The following is a 16,353-nucleotide window of genomic DNA, read 5'->3' as shown; positions in this document are numbered from 1 at the left end:
ATATCTGTGAAGAGCCAATGGATGTGATGGGCCACAAAGTGTTTTTCCTCCTGGGAAGTCAAACTCCTCTTCTGTAAGCAATAAACATAAACAAGCATTGTATGGTTAATGCCTGCTTCACACTGGCTGTATTTATTTCTTTGAATTTGGCAGGTTTGTTGAGGAGATTGGAAATAACTGTGCTGTGAAGCAGCAGTCTGCATGCAGAGGCCTTTTCACAGAGGATATTCAGCACTGTAAAGGGATTTGTGGATTTGCATGGGGTGAAAATGGAGGCAGAAATAAACTTCTGAAACTGAATCTGGGTCCAGGAATGATGGCTCCCTAGCTGCATACACATGCTTTCAATATCTCCCCAGCAGAGAGCAGGAGATTGTGTGTAAATGGAACACCATGGATTTGGCATCTCCTGGAAGAATGTGTTGGGAATGTGTGGGAGTGCTGGAGTGTTGTCACAGGACTGATTCCCATTGTCTGCTTTCTGTTTGCTGCACTACCACAAGTTTAAAGTCTTAAGCAGTCTTCAGATTCAGACACCAGTAATCTTGCCTGAAGCCTTTTGCAAAAGCTGCCTTGTTTTTTTTCTTTTTTTCTTTTTCTTTTTTTTTTTTTTTATTATTTATTTTATCTTGGATATGTTTCTCTATCTGCATAATGCAGATATAATATGCCAGGGAAGCATGTTGCTCATGTTTGCAACAATATTTGGTGGTTGACAAATGAGCTTGATGTACTGTTCTGTTGTACTGACTTGACACTAATCTCTGCCACTTACAGCAAATGAGAATAAATCACCTCTTCCCCCTTATCTTCTCCACCCTGAGATGTGTGTGCACACACAGGCACACTTGCAGCAGAAACTGGCTCAGGGGTTGTTTAATCCACACCTCTTGTCACCAGTACTGCCAAAGGAATTTGGGCAGGGAGGAGGTGAGGAGCAGCCCAGGAGTTAGCACTTTGGTAGAGCTGCATCAGCTGCTGGGGCTGGCTTCAAGTCTCAGATCTGGAGGTAGGAGATGGCAAAGGAAAAGGATAAATGCTCCCAGCAGGTGGAAGTGCCCCAACCAAAGTGAGACTGACTCCAAAGTCTGTCCCTGTAAGCAGGATATCACTTACTGGAGTGGTAAAAGGGCCATGGGAATCAAGCAAAACAAAACCACTCGTGGGAAGCTGCTGGGCTTCAGAAATGTCAGCTGAAAGAGGGACTCACAGTAACACTGTCACCTTCATCAAGATAGGGACTGAAGTTTGGGACTGCTTCACAGTGAAGCTGAATAACAGTTCTCTGATGGTGAGGTGTCAGTGTACACTCCAGGTCTTGCAGCAGCTTTGTTCATTCGTAGCCCTCCTATGCTAAATACCAGCATTTTTCTTATTTCAGTGTTTTAAAGGCTGGTATAAAATGCTTATGGCATAGTTCTGCTGTCCAGAAAGTGGCATTTCAGTGCAGGCTATGAAAAGGAGCACATGAAAGCAGTAATGAGGTGGTGATTTGAGCCCTTTGGTGTGTTGGAGTAAGACATGGTGAGCTCTTCAAAAGGTGAGTGGAGCACTGCTGGGACAGGTCTCTTGTGATTTGAGTTTTTAGCCTTTCTTTAGTCAGATTTTGGAAAAAAAAATGTACTTCTGAGCTTGTTAAACATTTTTTGCTTATGTTAGTTTACACTTCCTTCTGGAATTCTTGCCAGACAAATCTACGTGGCCTGTCAGATTGGAGGAGTGGGTCAAGCACTGTCCTTGGGACTTTCTGCTCTGTTGGGTAGCTGGAGACCTCACAAACTTCACAGGCTGTTAATTAACAAACCAACTGCTAAGTCAGGTAATCTGTCAATATTCCTGCTTGTCAGTTTATCCTTTTAAAACTGTTTCTTTAAACTCTGGGATGACTTAGTATCTCCCAGTGATTTTTTTTCTGGGGAAAAAGAAATACTTCTGTGTTCTGTTTCCTGATCTGCCCTCTATAAAATAAGTCATGTATAATTTGCCATCTATTTAGATTGCTCCTCTTATGTGTTAAAGGAATCATTTCAAGCTTGTAATTAACATTTGGAGAGACTTAGTGTGTGTTAGTCAATGATGAATGAAGTGAGGAATTCTGAGTTACATTTCAACTTCAAAGTAAGAGCAAAGAGGGGGGGATGGCAGCTGTGGTGTTCAGCTTGTAATACAGAAACTGCTTTGGGGCAGCCACTCTTTAAACTTCTGTTGCTGTTGTTGTTTTGTTGTTGTTGTTTAAAGATCTCTTTCTTAAACAGGGAAATACTGGTACAAAGCTGTTAATGTCTGAGTAATTTGAAAATAAGTTTTGAAAAAAATTTGAAAAGAATTTGAAATAATTTGAAAATAAATGTTCTTAATTAAGGGGGAGGGTTTATCTCATTTTCAGCAATACCTTAATTATGTCTGTAATTTGGGTTTCATTTTTACCTCTTAATTAAAATAGAAGGAGGGAGATGTTACAGGCACCTGCAGAAGTTTTCACAAGCTGGAGAAGGACAGAGCTGTCTTTTCTTTTACAGCTTAATGTGCAGCACTGATACTTCCAGCTCCCCACTATGGAAAGAGTGAATGCCAGGTTTGTCTGCTTGAGGGAAGAAGCTCTCAGTGAGATCAGTACTGAGTGAGATCAGTAGCTCTTGAAGTGCTGGACAACCAGGAGGAGCAGACTGGAGCTTCTGGGCAGGAAGGATTTATCAGTGTGCCCAGGTAGGAGTTTCTGCTCTGGAAAAGGATCAGCTGTTATATTCATCTGCAGCAGTTTTGTACTGGGAAGCTTTCTCTTCTTTCTGGCAGAGCTTTGGTGTTTGTCATTCCCATTATGATTATGAAGCAAACTGTCCATGTGGTGAAGGTATTTTGAGCTATTTGTACACTGAAGAAACAAACCTATCTTCTCTCTCAGATTGTCACTGCCATTTTTTCTGTTAACATGGGTAACATTCTGATTTCACAGTTTGTCTGCTTTAAGCTCAAGAATCTGAAGATGACACAATGTAAGGGTTCTTAACAATTAAACCATTCCCCATTATGCAGCAGACTTTCTGCCTCCATGTTTCCTACAGTGTTTAAATGAAGTTTTTTCAGAGGGATCAGAACCCAGAGTGCACTAATTCTGGCCTATTTCCACTTTTCTCAGGCTCACTGAAAGCCCTACACTTTCTCTCCTCTGCCTTGCTGCCTTTTCTCTTTCCATACCCACAGAATACCCATATATATTTTCCTTACAGTGCTTTTGGTTTATAGCTACATAAAAAATGCAGTAGTTTTGTGGAATCTGGTTCCATATTTTAACTCACTCCATGGCTTTACTGTCTACTTCCAGCTATCAAAATAGAAGTGTGAGCTGAAAGCCAGCATTATTTCTTCGTGTGGTTTAGTTAGTTTCCCCTGTGATGATTGAAATGGAGCTTTATTTGCTTGTAGCATAAAATACCTTGACATCTTCCCGTGATCTGTTTCAATACATACAGTTAAAAACCATATTGAAGAGGAATGAAATTACCTGAGTTGTGCTTCATGAAATCCTGGGGGTGGTTGTTGTGTTCAGCCTGGGGATGGACATCTTGGGGGCTGGGATGGAAGTCAGAAAGCTCTGGTCACATTCTATCAAATAAAAAAAAACAAAACAAAACATTAACTCATTGATCTGGGGAAAAAAACCAAAAAAGGACCAAAGAAAATCCAGGGTGCAGAGGTAACAAAAAGCTGAAGCAAAGCAGATGCCTGCCCAGCAGACTGAACAGGGAGGTCCCCAGCACCTTGGAGCTGCAGAGGATGCTCCAGTGCTTGCTGGGCTTCTCTGCCACTCTCCAGCTCTCTTGTAGGTGTCTGGAGATCTGCTAGATGGGAGTCTGGGTAAGGCTTGGTCTCTACCTAACCACAGACACCGCTTAGCTTAGACATTTAACTTAAAGACATTTCTGTTAATTTGAATTTCAAATATCCTGGCTTCTGCAGTTTGTAATGGAGAGGTGCTGAAAGAAACCATGACATGCCATGGTGCTTAGCAGTTGTCTGGTTTTCTGTTTACTGTTATTTAATTGTAAATAATTAGGAGTTAATATAAGAGATAAGCTGAGTCTGGAAGTGTTTTTCTCTCAGTAGCAATGCCCATGGAAGGAGTTTTCTCCCTTTCCTGTCCTGCTGCACACAGAGGCAGCACAAGGGTGATGGTGAGCAGGGGTGGGCACAGAGCCCAGAAGGAGGAGGAAGATTTTGCTGCCAAGAAAAAGATACATGAAATCCGACCTTGAAATGTACATGTTTATATTGCAAACAAAAAGTTGCCTTAAATCAACAGCAGATGTTATTTTTCACCTAATTTGTTTGTATGTCCTTCCAGGCAGCCACAGCCTGAAGAGTTCCTGGATCACCTGGGTCCTGGGTGGGTAGCACTGGGTGGTGTGTTCCTCTGTCAGCTGTTACTGAAAAGCCAAGACCAGAACAGAGGAATCAAAAGGAGTAATGTAAGTTCTTACCTGCTTCCATCCTCCCAAAAATCCCACCCCAAAGTGTCTTGAAAAGATTATGTACCCTGAGCTGTAAAGGAATCTGGTGAATGAGTTTAGCAATGGTTTAGAAGTCATCAAGGGAGCACTGTGAGGATTTCTTTATAGACATGGACCACACACCCCAAAAGAAAGAAGTTATAAAATTGCTTCTTTCTGTATTTTGGGCTTTTTCTGTCCCTTGGGTTGTTAGGGTGTGCTGCTCTGCAGAACAACATGGATGTGTGTTGCCTCTCTGCCTGTCTCAGGTGCTGTAGGCATCCATGTAGAGACTACACCCTCACAAGTGGAATCAATACAAGTGGAAAATGACACTTGTACCTGCTGGTGCTGTCACTGCAGCAGGAAAGTTCACAGGCTATCCTAGCAATTTTCAGGCCTCCATACTAATGCCAGTAAAATAATTGTAATCCAGCAACACTGCCCAGCAGGGGAGCAGCTCATTTTCCAAACACAGCCAGAGTGTGAAAACTAACAACTCCTAAACTGTGAAAAATGACTAGTTTGCTTTCTCCAGACAGGATGATTCATTTTTTTAGTGGCCTTAGCTGCAGTTCTCAGTTTTGTTTTGAATTATTGTGCCCAGGCTTTTTGAGCAGGAGGACTGGATTGATATTAGTGTTGTCTCCCAGAGCCCAGCACCAGGTTTGATCTCGGTCCTGGCTATGACGCAGCAGTGTGCATTGTTGAGAGATGAAGATTAAACCCTTTCCAGCCCTCTTTGCTCATTTGAAGAGCAGCACTGACCTGCTTTGAAAAGAGTTCTGTCCAGAAAAATCATCCAGTGGACTCTCAGGTTAATCCTCTGAAATGCCTGAAAACGTTCTTGCCAAAATAGATATTCTTTTCTTTCTCAGAACTCCCTCGATATGATGGAAATGTCAGGCTTCATTTGTGGCTCTACATCCTCTGTGTTCTACTTGGGAAGTAGATTTCCTCAGCTGTATAAAGATGTAAGTAGATTTTTGGCTAAGTACACTTATATATTTTACAAAATACTCTCTGTTGCTTCAGATGTTACATTCTCCCCAGCAGTGAGCCCTCTTGAGCTCAGGAGCCTGCTTTGCTTTTCTGACTGTCAAAAATGGTGAAGAAGAAAACTAGGGGTTTTCCCCCATCATGGGAGGATGGTGAGGATTTGGGGAAAAATGATGGTCTGTGATTGATGGAGGAGGGCTGATGGGCTAGGGAAGGGGAAATGCTCACATTTGGATTGATTGCTTTGTGTGGTGGTGTCACAACCAAGTTCTATCTCCCCTTTCTTTCTCCAAACTGTTACCTCACGTAACCAACCCTGGCATCAGAAGTTAGAATTAGAGGAAAATTTGTTTGGAATTTTAGAATTTTTAGAAAACCCCTTTTCACAAAGATACCAGTACTGACTATTTTTTTCTTCCCCCCACAGCCTCTTCAATATCAGTATATTCAAAAAACAAACAAACAAACCCACAACAAAAGACCAGAAGGTTCTATTTACATTGTCAATTGTATACAGGCATTTTATTTGATTATGGAAATGGTTAGTACATTTCCAAGCCTATTCAGTTCATATTCTCCCCTTACCTTTTCCATCACAGCCTGAACACCACAATATTTTCCCTAAGCTCTACTAACCAGCCTGATTGAGCGACTGATTTCTTAAGAACTAAATACCATTTGGAAGCAAATTATCCTTTGCTGCTTTGCACTTACATAAAAATTACATCAACTGGAGCTGCTACTAAGAACTGGAACAGTTTCTGTGGTTTTCAGTGCTGAGCTACTAAGCTCAGAGGATTCAGAGCCCAGGAAGAGATGGACGAGAATGACTGAAAATCTATGGGGATGTTAGAGTACAAAATGCCCAAACTCTCTATAACCAGCTAGATTATACACCTTTTACCATTTCTTCTATTAAATCTTCTTTGTATTTAGTTCCAAAGAGGATGAACAGGAGGCACCTCTTCCCTGCTGTTTGCATTAGCCATGATGGGGAACTGTATATATGGACTCAGCCTTGTTTGCAAGATACCAGCTACCAAAAATTACCCAAATTAGTATGCTGGCTTCTTGAAAGTCCTGAGCAAACTCCAAACCCTCTGATTTTTTTTATCCTCACATTCAGGGGACATACAGAAGATGCCCATAGTTACTGTAAGTCATGCTCTTTCTGGATGGAGCATCAGCATTTTGTGACCAAGGACTGAAAAACCAAATGTTGAATGCTGTAGTTTTGCTTTAAAATCCAAGTGAGCAGTAACGTGGAGTTCTGACAGCTATAGGTTTGTAATCACCTGTCCTGTCACTAGAGACAGTATTTTCACTTAAAAGAGCATATAGAGGAAGTTTTCTGATTTTTCCTCAAATATTTTAGGTTTCTGTCTGAAAACATCTTGGTACTTAGCTCTGTGAACTCGAGGTACAAACCAGGATAAAACGCAGAGTGATTTCAGCATCTTGTGCTAATCCATTCCATATTACAAGGAAGTTCTTTACCAGATTTACCTGGAAGAGTTCCAGAAGTTATGATTCCCAGGCATCAGCCCTGTCTTTCTGATTAAAGTAATTTCATAAGCCACTCCAATTAGCCCAGCCATGGGACAGCCAAGCCTGGCCTTTGGATGGGCTGCTAAGTTATCCTGGCATTCCCAATGTCTGCTCCTTGCATCCCCATCCAGGTGGGCAGCTGGGGCAGACATCCTGCATGGTGGGAACACAGTGCTCCCTGAGACCCAACCCTGCCTCCTGGCTCCTTGGTAAATTAATGGTGCTTTTGTGAGACACTGCAGTTGGTTTTACACGAGGAGGCTGTCAGGATTCAGGGCTGCTCGTGCCTTCCTCTCCATGAACCACACAGTGACTCTTCCACCCCCAAGCTGGAAACATAAACCACTCAGTGTTTGTTTACCCCCCAAAAACCCCCTCGAATTTGATCTTGATGACCCTCACAGTACATTATGTACATATTTGCAGATGCCTTTCTATGATGTACTCTGAGAAGGAACTGTTATACTGGCCACAAACCTCCCCCCTCTCCCCAAGCTCTGCCCCAGGACTGCAGTGCCAGTGTGCACATGACATTCATTTCTGGGCTCTCTCTTGATTGGAGTCTGAATCCAATCTTGCTAATAGTCCCCCAGTTCAAATTATATTGGAAACAGATGCTCCCAAATCAGGTTGAGGAGCTTATAAGGATCTAGTCAAGTATATAGGGTTAGCTGGGAATGGATGAAGTATTTGTAATCAAGAGAAAACAAAAGCAGACCTCCTGTTCTGAGAAGCCCTGAAGGTAGGGAAGTCAGAGAGCTTCATTACTGTCTCTTGCCAAGCCAGAAGACAAAAAAACCTAACAAACTGATACATCATGTTAGACTAGAAAATGGACAAGGTCACCTGGGTTATGGAAAACAGAGGAATTAAACCAAAAAGGCATAATTTCCACCAGGGAGGTGTTTCCTAATTGATCATTTGTGTGACAGTCTCTGTTCCGAGGATGCAGAAATTGCCTGGGTTTAGTGGACCTGATTCCCAATAGTGCCCAGAGTTTCATTAGGTGGAAAATAAACTCACATTTCTCAAGGTCCAAGCAAGGATTAAGAGTTCACTTACTCTGTGTCTGCTGCAGTATTGTTTTGCTTCCATCTGACACAGCTGGCAGGGACTGGTTTGAAGCAAATGGGCTCCTGGTCACAGCTCCAGCAGGACTTGGTGCAGAGCCCAGCTTGGTTTCACAGGATAACTTGGCCATCCTGCTTCCTTGGTGCCTACAGCTGAAGCTGTTTGGTTGCACAACAAGCCTGTTGGTTCCCAGAAATAATAGAAGTGTCCAATGGTTTCTGAAGCATGAATTGCCCTCCTTTGCATTTTCTGAGGGGTTTTGTGGCATTGCACATTTGAGTGATAAACTGGACACAACTTCCTTTTTCAGGAAGCCTTTCCTTCCAGCTGCTGCTCTGCTGTGGGAAGTGGGTGGAATTTCTCAAGTCCCCAAAGCCCAAGTGGGCACTGGGTGAGTCAGGGACTCTGAGGCAGATTTGCCCTCTGCAAGGATCCACCAGGGACTTCATGAGCTTTGTTTTGTGTCTCTGGTTACCTGATGTGCCACTGGCACACAAGGTTGCAGCACCACAGATTTTAATAACAGCTGCCAAACTTTTCTGCCCTCAGATGTTTAGCAGCAAACATCTCTAACTTTCTCAGAGGCCAAATCTAGTGCAAGTTTTCAGGAAAACTTTGTCCTTTTCTCTAAGTCTCCTACCCTCATTCATCCTGCTCCCTTTCTCCCCTTCTCCCACCCAAACCCAACACCTCTGCTTTGTATTTAGCTCAAAGCCCTTCACCAAGTTTTTTGCCTTTTTTCTTTTATTATTATTTTATTTTTTTTTCTTTGACATCACTCTTTTGTCAGAGACCTGTGCTCAAATCCTCCAGATGTACTTCTTTTCATTAGGGGTAGCCAGGTTGTTACTAGATGCCCAATTTAGCAAGAGCCAGGCTGTTGTACACAGCACCTCTTGCAGCTTTTGTGCTTTGCAGGGCAGCCCCTTGGAATCCATTCTGTCCTTCCACAAAACATCACCCTTTCTAATTTAGTTACCTCTGCCAGGAATACCAGCCTGGCCTGACAATTCAGGGAGAGTTTCCCAGCCAAACATGCAACTCCTTCTCTGCACACCTGTAAATTCCTGGTGGCCTCTCAAAAGTTTTCAGGTTTTTTTTTTTTAATACTCAGAAACTTGTTTAATTTCATGAAAACTTTGCTGCAGGGGCTGCCACCAGCTTTGCTCAGAGAAGTCTCTCTGTTGTCTCCTCCCTTTTGGGCTGCCCCCATGCTTAGGTCTTAAGTTTTCCCCCTGACAGTCAGGCTTGAGCAGAAAGTTGGTTTCTGGAGCAGGCAGCCTTGCAGTTTAACACTTATTTTCAAAAATAAGAGCAGCTGGGTCCATGTGCTCCAAAAGCATTCTGCAAGCACTGCAAGTAAGCTCCACGTAATTTGTATTCAGGATTTTTTCCTCCTTAAAAGCTCTTTTGCTTTCTTGAACCACCAAGAGAAAAAGGGCAAATACATACCTGCTAATTCTTCTTGGATCAGCAGCACTTCCAGTGGTCTGGTTTACAACAGAAATAAATAATTCTGCCTAATTGCACAATTCCATGTTGGAAACAGCATTAAATATTGAGGCAGAGTGCTGTCTGCATGCCAGGGCCTGTAAATATCACACTGCCTACAGCTTTAGAGGAAACAAACATTTTGTTTCCTGATCAGCCCCTGCTGACCTATTGCCAAGAGAGGGTCTGCAGAATTTCCCCTCTTTACCAGCACCCACCCCCAGCCCAGCCCGTGGAATTTCAGCCACTGAGGATGGAAAGATGCAGGGCAATAGGATTGATTCCACCTGGTTCCTAGATCAACCTTGTTCCTCTTCTGCTGATAAAGGATTTCATACTCAGGACCCTTGCAAGCAGGAGGAGTAAAGGATATTTTCCTACCCAGTAGCCAGGGAGAGCTGAAGTTTTGAGGCAGAATTTGCCTCCACGTTCTCTTTCATCTTGTTGCAAGTAAAGTGTGATGAAACGTTCTGCCATAAAGAAGTGGTGAAAATGAGTGTTAAGTGGGACTTGGGAAAGGTCATCTACTAATGCAGGAAATTCCACAGCTGGGATGAAATCAATGTCTCAGGCTCACCCCACAGCAGAGGAATCACCCACTGCAAGTTTTCAGCTTTCCTCTTCAGACTGTGGTATTTGGAGCTGGGTGAGGTGTAAAAGGATGGGTGCTTTTATTCTGCACACCTTTATTTTGGTCTGTATCCTAAAGAGTTTCTTCCTTACCCCCCTGCCAGGGGGGCAGCAGCAGGTCCTGTCCCAGCAGCAGGACAGGCAGCCCAGCTCAGTGGCACTGGAACTGGAACTGGAACCTTGGCTGCTGGGGGAGGAGGCTGCAAGGTGATGGGCTCAGTCCTGCTCCTCTTGGGTTTTGCTGAAAACCAACAAAGAATGCACTTAGGGACCAAGCTTATGACTTTTCTCTTTTATTATTTACCCTGTCATTAATCTGTTGCTCCTCGTTTGCAGACACCTTGCCAATAACAAAATATTTAACCTTGTGTTGTTTCAGTAAATTAACTTTTTTTTTCCCTGACCTTTTTTCCCTTGATTTTAGCCTTTTTCTCCCCAAAGTGTGATATGGAGTCCCAGCAAGAGGTGCTGCAGAAGCATTTATTTGCCATTGTGATCCAGTGCATATCATGGGCTGGCTGTTTGGATGGACGTGCAGAGCATGGCAGGTTCAGAAGCAGAGGGTGAGCTCAAGCACTGCCTGCAGTTCCAGGCTGCTCAGCCCCAGCACACCCTTTGTAAGGCTTGGCCTTTTTAATTCAGACTCAATTTGGTTTGTGTCAGCAGAAATAACATCCCATGATTAAACAGCTTCAGAGCAGAGCATCTGTTGGTGATGCAGACCCTGGTGTGAGTTGGTGGGAGCCACGTGTGCAGCTCATCACAGAGTTACAGCATTTATTTACACATCAGTACCTCCGTGTTCCACAGCCTGCAATGACTCTGTGTCATCACACCCCCTGCAGCATGGCTTTGTACAGCATGGAGTTTCTTTGCAAGCTCCTGGCTTAGATAAGTACTTAAAAATACCCCAATAAACCAACAAGAAGCCAAGGAGACCCTACCTTGCAATTGTGGAATTATTTTTTTTATTTTTTTTTTTGCAATGCTGTGCTGTGCTTCAGGAAAATTTTAATAAAATTCTCTCCCAGAAGAAACTTTCTGTTCACATTTAAGTGAATTTATGTCTTGCACACACGGTTATTCAAGCTCTGTCCCAGGGCTGTCAGTTTATTAGCTGGAGGGTGTACTTGGGGTGAAAATGTTTTCTCTGATTTCTCTGATTGATTTCTCTGGGTATTAGGAGTTAACCTTTCAGTACAGAAATTAAAATGGAGTTCTTCCTACTTGCAGGTTTGTCTGCTGTACACATGAGATTATCAAACTCTTGCCTGGCTGGTGACTGAACCCCTGACTTGTTACTTTCTCATGCAGTTAGAATTTGTTCTTACCTCACTCCTGCAAAGATTATTCCCCCTTTTATTACTAGAAGTAATTCTAGTTTTGGGTGTCTTTTCATCCCTGTTTATTAGAGCATCCAAATTCAGGGAATAGGAAGTTACTGTGATTTGAGACTTTTAATGGGAAATAATTCCACTTTTAAAATGTGAAGCAGTGCTAGTTATGCACAGAGGGTTCACATGTATGTAGTGCTTGGTATATGGGTTAAGTGCACACTTCTGCTTGAGAAAATGTTATTTCCAATCAGCTATGTGACCCCAAGAGCTGATCAAATCCATCCAGGTGTCCTTGGTGGCTCCTGTCACCTGGTGGGATGTGAGGGGTTTTGCTTCCCTTTGCTCAGCCCATCATTATTTCTCAGAACCAGGAGAAGAAAAAGCTGTGCCCAGATATCCCAGGTGAGAGGCTAAAGGGGGGATCCTGATCACCCTGTTGGGAACCTCAGGCAGGGAAATCCAGCACTTAGCTCTCACCACAGCTCCTCTGTCTTAATCTTCTTCCTTTCTGCTGCTAATTCTCCCCTCGTGCTGCATGTAATCCAAGATTAAGGGCATTGTTTCCTAATTTTATTTTTTTTTAGCTATCATGGAAATCTCATTAACTAAAGGGAACATCTACAACGTCTTCAAGGCTTTATTTTTAAACAAATTAATCAAATAATTTAGCTAACACACTTCTCCATCAATCCCCAGGAGATCCCTCCAGGGATGGGGTTACTCCTGCCCGTCCCACAGCAGTGCTGATCACTTGTTGCAACAGGAAAAATCTCTCCTTAATTCACCACTTCTGACTGGCCCTTGCAATTTATGGTTCTTTGTAAATTCACCCTTGTATTCTCCCTGACCAAACCTTTTAATAGTCTGAAGCAAAATTGGTTCCTGTGGGAAGAAGCAGGGAGCAAAAGCCACTCTGGGCTGCTCCTGGTTCTCATTCCCTGTTTCCTCCTGACTGGCTCCTCAGGTCTGCAGCACTTTGTGGAAGCCCCAAGTGATGCTCCCACCACTGCCCTGGGGCTTTCTAAGGAAATTTTAAGGGTGTCAGGGCTGGTTCATTAATATTAATAACTTGTAGTACCTTGTGTGCATCCGTGGGGCTGCTGCAAGGATCTGGTATGGAGAGAGGGCAGTGATGGATGGCATGAGGAGAGGGGGCTGGAATGTGCTCCAAACAGCTCCCAAATGATGGCTGCAGAGGAATTAAGACCAGTTTAATGCAACTAAATAATACTCCTAATGAGCAAGCATTAAAATCAAGCTGGCTTTTAGGGTCCAGCAATTGTGTCAGACAAGGTGATCACACTCAGCATCGGTACTGATGGTGATTAAGATAAATTAAACTATTGACTGAGGAATAAGAACCCCTGGTTGGCACTGGCAGAAGAGCTGGTTTGACTCCAGATCAGTGCCCCTCCTGCTCCCGAAACCTCTCACTGCCACGTGGAGGCCCAGGAAGGTACCAGTGGCTCCTTCAGCAGCATCTTGAAATCATCCCCTACTGCAATGGCTCATTTTCTCTTCATTTTTGGGAAGGACAGGTTGCAGAGCTGAGGAGCAAAGAAGGTGACTTGCTGAGGGGCCAGAGGCTTGTGCCTGCTTCTGCTTGGAGCCCAAGCCACTGCTCAGCTGTAGGGCATCTTCCTTAGCACACCCAGAGGGAATGTCCCTCCCTGGGGATTCTGGAGCAGCTCCTCCACTCCCTCCCTGGGAATCAACCCCCCCCCTCTGCAGAGCTCTCTGCCAGCAGCATTTTGGGTGCTGTTTCCCCTCCACCCTCTGCTGGGGCAGGATTTGGCCACATTTGGGGTGCCCTGGGGTGGCTCTCTCAGTGGGGAGATGGAACACTCACCCTTCTGGGCCCTGAGTTCCAAAGGGCTTCTGAAAATTGCTTCCCAGTCTGGCACAAGTTATTGTATGATCCTGTAAACATCAGGAGAAGATGGGCATTTCGTGGTGCCTGACTCCCCTGCAATATTTTTTTTTTTTATTAAGTAAACTGTAATGGGAATATTGGGTTTTCATTGCTTGCCTCTTCTCCAGCAGTTGCCAGTAAATCAAAGTTGCACAGAGCCTCCTCTCCCTCTGGAGCAGCAGCCTGGTTGGTGCTCACTGGCCTTTAGGAATGATATCACCTATTCCTTTGGGAATGATTATTTCTGGGCACTCAGCAGCCCCCCAGCTGATGCATTGGCACAAAGCAAGAGTGGAGCTGAAATGCCCCCATTTTAACCCAAGAGCTGCCAGCTGTACTTACCCCAGCTCACTGAGACACCCCAGTGCCAGGCTTAGGAAGCCAGGGAGCATTTCTTTCCTCCTTCTTCCAGCCCCTCTGCTTGTTTGTGGTTTTCCCTACATCAGGAATTGCCAGGGGACCAGCAGGGCTGGGTTTGGGCCAGCTCTGGGTGGTACCACCCTGTTTGTAGCACAGGGAGTGGGTGGTGTGTGGCAGGACATCCCCTGCGTGGGTTCATTTGGAGGGGGTTTGGTTGATCTTGCATTCCTGTGTCTGAGCCTCCCCCCAGTGCAGCTCCAGCCCCGATGGAGCCATTCCCAGCAGATGGAGCAGTTGCTGTTCCAGAGCTGCTGGGCTCTGAAGCCCCTTCCCAAAGCAAGGTGTGACCTTGCAGGGTCCCTGTCCCGGGTGGCACCAAACATCTCTGCCCACCTGGCTTCTAAACTTGTCCCCAACACACCTGGACCTTCCTGCAAGGGTTGGGCATTGCCATGGACTGGCAATTCGTGACAATCAGGCTCAAGTTCTTCATCCAACGTGCTGGGGATGGAGCTTGGGCTGCAGGTATCCAGAAAGTTCATCCTGAGCTCCAGATGTTGCTGTTCAGAGCTGGTCCCTGTGCTGCTGAAACTTAAAAGTTATGATTTATTGTTGCATGCAGCCTAATTCGGTTTTACTTGGGAAGTAATATTGTGTTCTGTAATCAAATCTCATTTGGTATTTATTACCTCCTCTCCCTGCACAGCTGGGGATGCTTCTCTCCTCACTCCTGGGGGATGATGCTTTCCCTGCTCCTCCCCGAGGGGTCCTGGGGGAGGGTGGGCAGTGGAGGGATGGGATGGGACAAAGTTTCTTCAAAGGAACCAACATCCCCTGGTGCCTCTAAACCTCCCCTAAAACTCCTGCCCAGAGCAGCCTGGGAGCTGTGTGCCAGCCAGACACTTGCACTGGAATGCTTGGACACCAAGATGCTGAAAAAAACCCCAAATAACCCCAAACAAACAAACAAACCCCCCCCCATCTGTATGGATATTCCATCCCTATGAAGCATTGGAGCAGTTTTTTGGTTTTTATCTCCTTGTCTTCCCCCTGCCAATGTGCAACAGCTCCATCTCCCTGCCTCCACCAGACAAATTATTTTAGCTCTGCTTTGGAGCCCAGTGTAGCTGACAGCAAATAAACCACAATCCTGCTGCTGCCTGAAGCTGCCCCCAGCACAGAGCTGGAGACAGGTTTTATTTTGGGCCCTCTTTATTCAATATTTCACTTTATACTCAAAAAGGGGGATCTGATGGGGACGGATGAAACGTTGATGCTCTTGCTCAGCTCCCTGCTAATGTGATTTTGGGTACAGCAGCACAGGGAAACTCTGAATTCTTTTATCTTTATGTAAAAGTGCTGTCACAAACCTGAGCAGATTTGCAGTGGGATGAGACCCTTAAAAAGAGGGATTTTTAAAAAAATTTATTCTTATTTTTTCTTTCTTTTTGTTGTTAGTGAAAAGGATAAACTGCAGCTCTAGGAAGAGAGGTGACACCAGGATGCAGGTGGTGTTCTGCATCACTCAGGTGGCTCACGGGGAGCCTGGAAAGTGGTGGATAAAGCTCAGCCCTTTGGTGTCTCCTGCCTTTGCTTTGGGTTGGGGTGAGGTTTGGCACCTTTGGCTCAGCATTTGGCCAGTGCTGCCTGCAGGTTTCTGCTTCCCCTGCCCCAAAGCTCCCCAGCAGGACCCCAAAACCCCTCCCCATGGGCAAGGCTTTGGTCTCAATGAGCATTTGGGTAGAAGAAGGTTGGGAGCTCTCAGGGTTATTCCTCAACACCACCAGGACAAGCCCTGCCAGAGCCAGTTCTTTGGGGTACCTGAGTGTCCCCCCAGGCTCTGCAGTGCAAACCCCCCCTCTAATGAAGGGTTCCAGCAGCTGCCTGAACAGATCAAGGTCTGTCCTGACCCCAGGGCTCAGTTTGAGCTGGTTCTGCATCACTCACCCTGAGCTGAGCTGTGGTGCATCTGAGATGCAAACCACATCCATCCCACCCTGGTGAGATACAGGGGGAACCTTTTACTGCACCCAGTGAAAGCTGTGTGGTTATATCTGAATATTCCAGGTGCTGGGGCTGCAGGGAGAGGCTGCTCCACAGCTCATTCACCCAGGAGCATGGTGGAGGCTCAGCCAGGCCCAGAGGGAAAATGATTCTGGGGGTGAGGAGCTCTGCTGCTGGTGATTAAAACACTTCCCTTCATGCACACTGCAAATAGGACTGGCAGGGAACACCATGAAGGTGAGAGGAAAGACCAAGAACCTGGTGTAAGGAACACAGGGATGAGGATTTGGGGGTTGTGTCCCACAGAAGCCATGAACAAGGAGCTGAGGTGGCCCCAGGAACACAGCTCTAATTAGCAGGGAGCTGGAAAGGCTCCTCTAGCACATGGGTAAACAACCTCTTGGAGTAATAGAGGGCTTGTCAATGATGCTTTTATGTTCAAAAAAGCCTGTATTGTTGTCTGGGTCAATGAGAAGCTGGGAGAGGTGAGGGCTGGTCAATACTCACAGCCTAA

General features: G+C 45.1%; 1 protein-coding gene across 1 annotated transcript in view; it reads left to right on the top strand.

Annotated features, from left to right (window-relative positions):
• Window positions 1-316: 316 nt before the first annotated feature.
• The window catches only part of SLC66A1L (solute carrier family 66 member 1 like), a 90,464-nt gene continuing 74,427 nt past the window's right edge, over window positions 317-16,353 (top strand). Inside the window, 8 exon segments of the mRNA XM_030455809.1 lie at window positions 317-519; window positions 1,689-1,743; window positions 1,745-1,819; window positions 2,903-2,999; window positions 4,343-4,381; window positions 4,384-4,466; window positions 5,366-5,461; window positions 6,423-6,544. Of these exon segments, the coding sequence (XP_030311669.1) occupies window positions 317-519; window positions 1,689-1,743; window positions 1,745-1,819; window positions 2,903-2,999; window positions 4,343-4,381; window positions 4,384-4,466; window positions 5,366-5,461; window positions 6,423-6,544 (770 nt within the window).

Source organism: Calypte anna, chromosome 9 (genome assembly GCF_003957555.1).
Source record: "Calypte anna isolate BGI_N300 chromosome 9, bCalAnn1_v1.p, whole genome shotgun sequence".
Lineage (NCBI taxonomy): Eukaryota > Metazoa > Chordata > Aves > Apodiformes > Trochilidae > Calypte > Calypte anna.
The sequence above is the reverse complement of the archived record's forward strand: the minus strand, read 5'-3'. Positions and strand labels throughout refer to the sequence as shown.